The sequence below is a fragment of the Anarrhichthys ocellatus genome, unplaced genomic scaffold (genome assembly GCF_004355925.1).
Source record: "Anarrhichthys ocellatus isolate YVR2014 unplaced genomic scaffold, GSC_Weel_1.0 scaffold13, whole genome shotgun sequence".
Taxonomy (NCBI): domain Eukaryota; kingdom Metazoa; phylum Chordata; class Actinopteri; order Perciformes; family Anarhichadidae; genus Anarrhichthys; species Anarrhichthys ocellatus.
The window spans coordinates 3,472,384-3,482,019 of NW_022280043.1; the positions used below are offsets into that span (position 1 = coordinate 3,472,384).

General features: G+C 44.9%; 1 protein-coding gene across 3 annotated transcripts; it reads left to right on the forward strand.

Annotated features, from left to right (window-relative positions):
• The first annotated feature begins 344 nt into the window (after positions 1 to 344).
• On the forward strand, positions 345 to 9,606 carry l3mbtl1b (L3MBTL histone methyl-lysine binding protein 1b). 3 transcript variants are annotated; one of them, XM_031853461.1, is made up of 21 exons: positions 345 to 538; positions 2,010 to 2,144; positions 2,527 to 2,710; positions 2,824 to 3,167; positions 3,379 to 3,430; positions 3,813 to 3,907; positions 4,012 to 4,116; positions 4,207 to 4,342; positions 4,420 to 4,511; positions 4,607 to 4,758; positions 4,951 to 5,054; positions 5,174 to 5,259; positions 5,374 to 5,484; positions 5,572 to 5,686; positions 5,935 to 6,034; positions 6,492 to 6,686; positions 7,295 to 7,396; positions 7,489 to 7,553; positions 7,655 to 7,827; positions 8,055 to 8,117; positions 8,786 to 8,914. In XM_031853461.1, exons 2-21 carry the CDS (start codon positions 2,034 to 2,036, stop codon positions 8,912 to 8,914), a joined length of 2,514 nt encoding a protein of 837 aa, XP_031709321.1. In that variant the 5' UTR covers positions 345 to 538; positions 2,010 to 2,033. The 3 variants fall into 3 exon arrangements, with proteins under 3 accessions (XP_031709321.1, XP_031709322.1, XP_031709320.1); XM_031853462.1 differs by lacking the exon at positions 345 to 538 and adding an exon at positions 594 to 1,923; XM_031853460.1 differs by lacking the exon at positions 345 to 538 and having other exon boundaries at positions 595 to 2,144; positions 8,786 to 9,606.
• Positions 9,607 to 9,636: the final 30 nt, after the last annotated feature.

The window sequence follows — 9,636 nt, forward strand, 5'->3', positions numbered from 1 at the left end:
GAGACAAACCAGTCCAGACTATGGTGTAGCAGCGTGTTTGGGTCGTTTTTGGTTAAACAACATAATTTCGGGTGATTTTACAGGCCTGAGTATTTAATCCTACAGTTAGCACTAGCGTGTACAAACTGATAATCGCCTGTACTCGCATTGCATCCAATGTTACACAAACTAGCTGTTTAACGAGAGTGCAGGGTTTGTTATTGGGGTGAAAAACGGCCAGTTTGACAGACCAACCGCTCGTCAACGGTCATGGAAGACACTGCGGTCCCTGCGCTCTATTGATACACAGCCGTACTTCTTCGGGGGGGGGGGGAAATACTTATGAGCAAAGGGGGAGTGTGAGCTCCGGTCTGTCGGTGGTGTTTGGTTATATCGGCACTGAACTGAGTTTAGGGCGTGTTATAAGTGTAAACAGGCTGAGTATTGACCACCGATAGTAAACTGAACTTTTCCGAGACCCAAAGTTGTCAGGCGGCGCATCTTGCACGCATGCGCATCCTTCTATCCAGCTCTAAATAAGAGTTAAAACAGAAACGAGGTGAGTTCCACATTTTTAAACAATACGGGCGTTAATACTCATTTATTGCCGTTAACAGTGGCATAATTTGAAAAAGCGGCCTTCGTCTGGCTAATTATCGTTAGTTCACATTATTTCCACTCTGATTTAAAAACGGCGAAAATAAATCGTTTTTTCAAGTTTATATTAAATAAATTAATCAAGCAACATTGTTGAAGCTGGTAACAGTAGCGCGGTGCGACTGTGAGTGTTGTGTGGTATTGTGCGAAATATTGGCGTTTTGTAAAATGCGTTTTCCTATTGTTATTAACCGGGAAACTTATTTATTACAGATCGTCCTTAGCTGGCTGCATCCAGTCACAATGCTACGGCTAGCCGTCTAGCAATCCTCCGTCCAGTTGAACGGAGTGGAGCTAGCTGACTGTTAGCTTCGTGTCAGCGCTAGCTAGCAACCTGGGGCTGACATTCCGTGACAAGGGGAAAGTGAAGAAAATAACTCGAGTGACGGAAAACACCAAGTCAGGAAATTACACAGCAAACGTCTGCCTCTGTTCGACGCGTAGCGCCTTTGCATGATTTGTTTAAATGGGTAACTTGAGTAATTTACATAGTTTAAACGTGTTGGTGGCCTCTTCCTATGCTCCGCCATTTTGTATAAGACGAATGCTAATCATGGGCGCTCCTACATGCACTTTATTCAGGGATAGAATAAAATTGAGGTATCATGTGCAAAGTCAAACTTAGTCAAGGTCCTTAAGCTCGGGCTGTTGTTTACTTTTCACATGGTTACGACCACCATGCAAACAGACAATATCGCCTTAATTCAGTGTTGAACATGCGTCAAGACTAAAACGTTATATCGTAATATTAGTCTGATTAAAACGCTTTTAAGTTTGGCCAGTCAGTGCAGGAGACAGTGTTCTCTTTAAAATGGATAATCAAATGACCGTCTCGCTTGTTCATAGCAAGGCAAACAGCCGGTTTTAAGAGATACTGTTAAAACAAGGAAAAGATGAACTTGTGTGGTTAACTTCAAGTTGAGACATCTTTCCTCGTGTTTGTCAATGATCCTGATGAAGGTTCGTCCCATTGGGACCGTTTGTGCGCGTGCAGCCCCGTTAGATGACCAGCAAAACAATATTATTATTGACTGTTTTGTCTGAAATCGAAGTGCATGGTGTATCCTAAAGCCAGCACACCGTCGCCATCTAGAGGCGATGTTGGGTAATTCTGTTTACAAGTGCAGGTAGACACTGCGTTTTGTCGTTGGGAGCACCTTGTAGGTAAAACCATACAGAGGGGGGCTGCTTCACTGTGGTAATCAAACCTAGTCAGCACAATAGACGGAGAACAATGTCATGATTTAAATCAGAGATGTGGACTGAACCTTTCTCGTCAACCCCCTGGTACATTTTGGTCCCCTGTAATGTTTTTGTGTCAGTTGTCAGGATATGACAATGTCTGTAATGGGACTGTCGTTGTGTCCGTGCAGGTTGGGGATATCATAGGAGTGGGAATGACCGACACTCCACCCAGTGATGGCCCCTCCCAGGGTGCTGAGTTTGATATGATGGGTGCTCTGGACTGGAAGGACGGTATTGCCACGCTGCCAGGCAGTGACATCAAGGTACGAGAGAGATTTGTTCCCGTCCAGCATCATCTCTGATTATGGGAATGTTTGTGCATAAGTCTCTGATCTTGAATCTGACACAGATTTGTAAGAGCAGGATTTCCTGATGTGTTCAAGAGCCACTTTGCCTCAAATTATAACCACCGTTGCTAACTTTCTAAACAAAAGAATACATTTTTAGTGGAGGAGAGAGAGAGAACTATTTCACACATGGTATGCCATGTATTGAATGAATGTGATGATTATATAGGCTGCCCTCTACTAACTACATTCTTTGGGAGACCAGATGAATTCGGGGTGATGCACCACTACTGCTGGTTAAGTTCCTGTGAGACACGCTGATGTGCATATCTGTCTCTACCTCACTTGTGTCTTTCAGTTTCGCATGACAGAGTTTGGGACGCTTGAGATTGTCACAGACCTAGAAGTCAAAGGGCAGAAGGCAGAGACCTTGGACCCAGCTCAGTCTCACACTCCTACCCCTCCACCAGAGGGCCAATCACAGACCGGCAAAGCCACAGCTCCGGCCAATCGCAGTCAGCCAGGCTCATCTCACGGTAAAGGTATGACTGCACATTTTTAGCCCTAAGAACATTGTTATTGTAAAGATTGGCAGTGTTTAATTTTAATGCTCCACACGTCAGTTTCAGCCCTTCTTCTCTACTTTGTCCTCCAGCCCCCGGTCCTGTGCTTCTGTCTTTAGAAGAGGGTCCTAGTATGGAGGGCCCCAGTGTGGAAGTTGGTCCCAGTGTTGAGGTCGGCTCGAGCGCAGACACGGGCCAAAATGGGGAGTTGTCGAGGTGCCGGGCCTGTGGCAGCCGCGTTCCCCGAGACGCCCTCCTTCAGGGCAAATTCTGTAGCTCCATTTGTGCGCAGCCCTCCAGCGGCAGATCGTCCCCGGGGGAAGCGAGGGAGAGTCAAGCAGTTGATGGCGAGAGGCTGGGCAAACGTGTGCGCAAAAAGAGGAAGATCTATATGGATTCTGGTGATGAAGAGGAAGACAACCAAGAGGAACCAGAGGTGGGGAGCATACTCTGACATTGTTCTCCAGTGTTGATTTCAGAGCTACAGGCCACTCAAGTGTTCAGTGATGTCTTGCTGTAATAGATTTTGCAACGAAGTATCAAATATATATATTTTTTCCTCTTTAAGTTGAGAAAACACAGAGATTGGTGAGGAAAAAGTTGATAGCTCTAATTATTGACACATTCTTTCATTTCACCTTTTGTAGGAAAAGGCCAAAACTACCAAAGGAAGGAGAGGTGCCAAAATTGCCAAACTGGGTATGTTAAGACTGCTGCCACTGTAGAGGGGAGGGAGGGAGGGAGGGAGGTGTTTCCTGTCTCATGAAAATCTTCAAATGACTGACATGGTTGACTAAATTCAAGGCATCAACAGGCTCACAATATACTACACAATTTGTTTGACTAAACCTCTTGCAGATTGTCCTCTGATACATCAACTTTTATCTTAAAAAGCTAAAATATCTTTATTTTTCTAAATTATCAATATTTAAGAAAATCTTCACCTAAACTGAGCCGATCTGAATAAAATAAATCTTAAACTGTGAGGAGGTGTATCTGCATCTGTCTATTTTTCATGAACGTGATGGTGGTCCAAACTCAGTACATAATACTTAAGTCATTTTTTCCCCCCAACCCTCAGTGACGGCCCCGGGCAATAAGAAACGGGCTTGGAGCTGGCCGTCTTACTTGGAAGAAGAGAGGGCCATCGCTGCTCCTGTTAAACTATTCAAAGAGGTATTTCCCCATATATATATATATATATATATATTATATTTATAAACGAGATGGTTTTGTGTATTTGGTCTCAGACTGTGCTTTGATGTTCATTTGTCTTGCAGCATCAGTCGCTTCCTCAAAGCAGGAACAGTTTTAAAGTGGGAATGAAGCTGGAGGGGCTGGACCCGTCTCACCCGTCCCTGTTCTGTGTGCTCACTGTCGCAGAGGTACGTGTGCTAATAGTTGTTTGAGACTAGACCATATCGATCTTCATCGCTGTTTGTAAACAATCATTTGACCGTCCCATTGCATCTCAGATACAAGGCTATAGGGTAAGGCTCCACTTTGACGGTTACCCAGAATGCTACGACTTCTGGGCCAACGCCGACTCGTGGGATATGAAACCAGCCGGCTGGTGTGAGAAGAATGGGCATAAGTTATTGTTGCCTAAAGGTAGTCGCGCACACACACACTGACACATCTATCCATGCTTTTATAAACATATTTTCTAAGCTGGGTTTGTCTCGTAGGTTGTAAGGATGGAGAGTTTAATTGGAGCATGTATGTGAAGAACTGTCGGGGTCAGCTGGCCCCAAAACACCTTTTCAAGAGTCTCAACACAGTGAGTGTTAAGCACACACAACCTGTAGACTCGAAAGACATCCACATTAAGTTTTTATATTTGCTAAATGTGTGTGTTTACTTTTTGTATTTCAGTCTGTGACTCCGTCTGGATTCAGAGCCGGGATGAAGCTGGAGGCGATTGACAGGAAGAACCCGTCTTTGATCTGTGTAGCAACCATTGCTGCTGTTGTTGACAACCGGCTGCTCATTCATTTTGACAACTGGGATGACACGTATGATTATTGGTAAGAGCCTAGTTTAAGACTGACGGTATGATAGATAACCTCCAGTCCTCTTGGGTGATTGCTACAGCTTTAAATCCAGGTGAAGTCTACGCTAGTTTAAAGTCTTTACAACATCAGCATGGTGCTTAAAATATCGAGAGTATGGAAGAGTATTTGACAGGCTCTGTTTACTAGTAGTTGTTTTGTGTCAAGGTGTGACGCTAGCAGTCCATACATCCACCCTGTGGGATACTGTGAGGAAGCTGAACTTACTCTGACCACTCCAGCTGGTAAGACACAGACCAAGACACACGTGGGTCAGTATAAACTATTTTAATTTACTCTAGGGAATGCAGAATCTAACATTGTCAGAAATAAAGGCTTATAAAAATGTAGATTGAAACTGAAACTGATGGATCTAATTCCCTCTCCTCAGAATATAAGCAGCCCAAGAGCTTCTCATGGGAGAAATACCTGGAAGAGACGGGCACACAGGCGGCTCCTGCTCGCGCCTTTAAACCGGTGCGATTCTCTCCCACACACACACACACACACACATAGATATACAAGTACACAACGATTTATAATATGTATGCTAGGGGTATGGATGTAGTCATGTGATTGTTGTGTTTGCAGCGACCTCCACATGGCTTCCAGATTGGGATGAAAGTGGAAGCCGTGGATAAGAGGAACCCGATGCTCATCCGTGTTACGACAATAGCGGACACAGAGGACCACCGACTGAAGGTATGTCGCGTCTCCTCATCTGGATGGATTCGACATGTTCCGTGCTCCGTGTCGGTCAAATTCTTTTTTTTTTTAATGTTCCCCTAGATTCATTTTGATGGCTGGAGCTCAGAATATGACTACTGGGTGGAGACGGACTACCCTGATTTGCACCCTGTAGGGTGGTGTCAGAAAACGGGACACCCGCTACAATACCCAAACGGTGAGACACACTCTCTCACTCACACACTCTTCCCGGCCGTCCCGCCTGATATCAAGAGAGGTCAGTCGAGCTTTCTTAGGAGAAGGATCCAAAATCAGTCAGCACAGATTGTCTCTGCCTTCATTTCACTTCTGGAGGAATCTATAATAAATAGAAAATGGTCTTCTTGCAGTTGTTTGCATAGTTTTATGAACACTCAGTGTGTGTGTGTGTGTGTGTGTGTGTGTGTGTGTTTCTATATATTTCAGGCTCCAGTGATTTAGTGACTGCCCCAGGACAAGGTTGTCCTACCACAGGATGCAACGGGGTTGGCCACATTAGAGGACCTCGCTATGGGACCCACTACACGTTAGTTTATCATATTGTTGCTCTTTCTCTGCGTTTCCAATTGTTTTTCAATCTTAATGTCGTATGGCACATTTAGGATCATTTTCCAAATCACTTTCTTCATAATGAAAAAAACTTTATTTGTATTTATTATTATTTCTATGTTATGCTGTATCCTATCACTGTTGCTCAAACAGCACATCGATAGTTGCGTCTCATTTGAACAATATTTGGGGACTGTGTATGTAGTGGGTACAGGAGGAAGAGAAAAGGTCTCAATGTTAGATTATACTTGTGTGGGCTGCCTGCAGTGTAAATGTGTTGCTTGTGTGTGTGGGAGTTTTGAGTCTTTAAGGTGATTTCTCGCTGCTTTTTTTTATCGATTTGTGTAGCCTGCTAAATTGCAGAGCATCAAGTGTAGAAATGCGGCAGTTTATTTCCGGCCTGGGTAACGTCGACGTGTCTTTTGTGTGTGCAGTCAGGTGAGCTGTCCCTATTCGGAGATAAATCTGAACAAGGAGGGCTTGCTGCCAGACCGCCTAAGTGGAGAACGACCTCTCGCCCTCAGTGGACCTCATCCACGTGGGCGCCGCCCTGATCCTCAAACAAACACCACGACACAGACCTCCTCAGCGCCAGACCAGCTGGAAGGAGCTGAAGACTCCCAGAACAGGTTTGCGGCCGTCACAAAAAATATGCATGGACACACTTTCAATCTGCAATGTGTAATGCCTGGTCAGAGTCTCCAAACTAATAGGGGACAGCATTTCACCTCTACTACTGGGTCCATACAATGTAAAGTTTACGTATACGTTAGCCACTAGCCGTAAAAGGGTCCGGAGTCAATTCCCCAGGATCAGGCCCCCCCGAGTTCAGACGCCACTTTGGATTTAATCCAGTAAACAAACTATCAAAAGGCACACAGGGTATAAATGTATTACAGAAAAGCCCCATTGCAGTGCTGCTTCTTTGTTCTCCGGACTAAGAGCAGACCGGATGCTACAGTGACTCACCATCACCTCTTGAGGTACAAGTGGTATTACAAGACAGGCTGGGCTCATTTCAGTAGACATCTCTGCAATACAACACAGACTTCTTTGGGATAACGTTAACAAAGTAACTTCTTCACGTTCTATTTATAATGTAAGTTCAAAACTTCTGGCCAGATCTTACACACTGCACATTTTAAAGTAACTATCACTCCCGAGGGAACTCTCTCACTGTTTCTCATTCAACTCTTATTCGTTGGTTTGTATCTGAGCGGGTTGTCTATGTTGCTAGGAAACCGACGACAGTGGAGGCTGAGCGTTTGGGACGTACCACTCAGCCAGAGCCACCGGGGGGAGCCAGTGAGCAGAGCCACAATGGAACAAGGCCTAAACGGTACAGCCATGGAACCATCACCCCATCAAATTGTGCTGCAGAAGATGTTCTCTTGTACCAGAGAGTGACTTCTAACTTGTGTGTTTCTTCAGGACCGCTCCAGTTCCCAAATACCTGAAAATGCACTACGTGAAAGAGGAGATTGGGGATAGCAAAGGTGCGTGTGAATGTGTGTAAAAAATGAGACGCGATGAAGCATGTAAATCACCAACTCACTCACCGATGACTGCTGCCTTGCCTCCTCTTCCCTCTCCTCAGCCTCTCCGGACACCATCTCTCTCCAGCAGGCCCTCCACGAGTCTGTGTTCTCCCCTGGCCTCTCTGCCTCCCCACCCCACCGGGTGGCTCTCTGCTGGGACAAACACTGCCAGCTGCTGCCCGAGGTCCTGGGGCTGACTGCCAAGAGAGTGGCCACTTGGAGCGCCGAGGAGGTCAGACATGCTCACACACTCGCACTGCAGACGTGCTTCCTCGTTCACACATCCAACATGAAGGCATGGAGTTGTTCAGGGAAACTGCAACTGTGCATGAATATTCAAGGGAGAGCTTCTCTTTCAGTTCGATAAAGGCATACACGACACGTTGATTAGTAGATAGATATTTATTGATTACACATAGTGTGTTTGACAGCTTGTCTTTTGCTTCCTTTTCTCACCAGGTGGCCACTTTTGTCAAAGGACTTCCAGGATGTAAAGAACACGCTGCTACGTTTAAAACAGAGGTAAGCCCTTCATCCCTGTTTAGACCAAGACTCCAGATTTAAATAACGATTAGTTCAATGAAAGATTAATAAAGATTATTGTTTGAATGCGTGAGGAATCTTATAGTCTGAAAAATGACAAAAAAAAGAGACGGATGTCTTCAAATTGCCTGTTTTGTAGGTTTGAGATGTTATCCGTCAGTCAACAAATCAATTAATTGCCACTGACTTAATAAATTCAATGTGTATGTATTGCTGCCAACTCTGTGTATTCTGTGATACAAACAATATTAATAACAGACACAGTTAGCAACTACTCCAAATATAAAATGGCTCATAGTGGCTGGATGTCCGAATACGCAGTTAGTTAGTTTGCCAACATACTCAAATTCACAGGCGATACGTCAATGCTGTGTTGCCATGTTGTCTCAGCTGTTCAATGACGGTAAATAGAGTGGTGCAGGAATGAGTCCTAAAACCCGTAGATGAGTCAGCATTTTTACACTCCCTCTTCTCAAAGTCGATGAGTGTCTTAAATGTCTTCTTGGTTAGATGACTGAATAAGGTCTGTGGTTAACACATGCTGAACATTTCGTCCTACACTATAAAACGACAGTAAAGAGTAAATACCCCTCTTGGGTGTAAAACACAGTGATACGGAGCAAATCATCTTTACGTTGTCTTTTCAGCAAATAGATGGCGAGGCCTTCCTGCTGCTCACCCAAGCGGACATCGTCAAGATCCTGTCCATCAAGTTAGGACCGGCCCTGAAGATCTACAACTCCATCCTCATGTTGAAGAACGCAGACGAAGAGTAAGACTCTAAAGACTGACGAGGAATCCCTCCCTCCTTACCGGCCCCTCGACACTCAAGCTGTGAGACGTTTGATAAAATCAGCCCGAGCAGGTTTCTAGTGTCGAGCTCCACATCACAGAGAAAATGTCCGTCCCTCCCCCGTCCCCCCGTCCCCCCTCCTTTGTGGAACGTACTGATCAACCTGAGGGAGGGTGTTACAGGATTCCGTGAGGATTCCTCCACTCATATCGTGTTTGTTTACTAAATCATAAAAAAAAAGAACTACAGGCACCTTCAATGCTCCTTAACATTGTACAGTTTATGAATTGGATTTAGGGTCACGATTCTGTTGCAGTCCCTGTTTTTATTTGAACTGTAATGGTGCTTGAGCTGCGAGCAGATGGAACAAGCGTGTTTGTGCTTTGTTGCATTTTACTTGTCAAAACTTCTTTCTTTTTTTTTTTCTTTTTTTTTCTTTTTTTTTAAAGCTGCAAAATACAATCGTGAGGTGGCGAGAGGTTTTTAACAATGTGAAACCCAGAGGAACAGAAGCACTATGTAGTTGAGCCTTCCTCCTCTAGATGGAGGAAGTGGGCCGCTCCACAGGCCTGAAGGCAAAACAGTTTGATTCAATTGGACTGAAGCTTAGATAGAACGGGGGATGGTAAAGACGGTGTGTGTGTGTGTGTGTGTGTGTGAGAGAGAGAGAGAGAGAGAGAGAGAGAGAGAGAGAGAGAGAGAGAG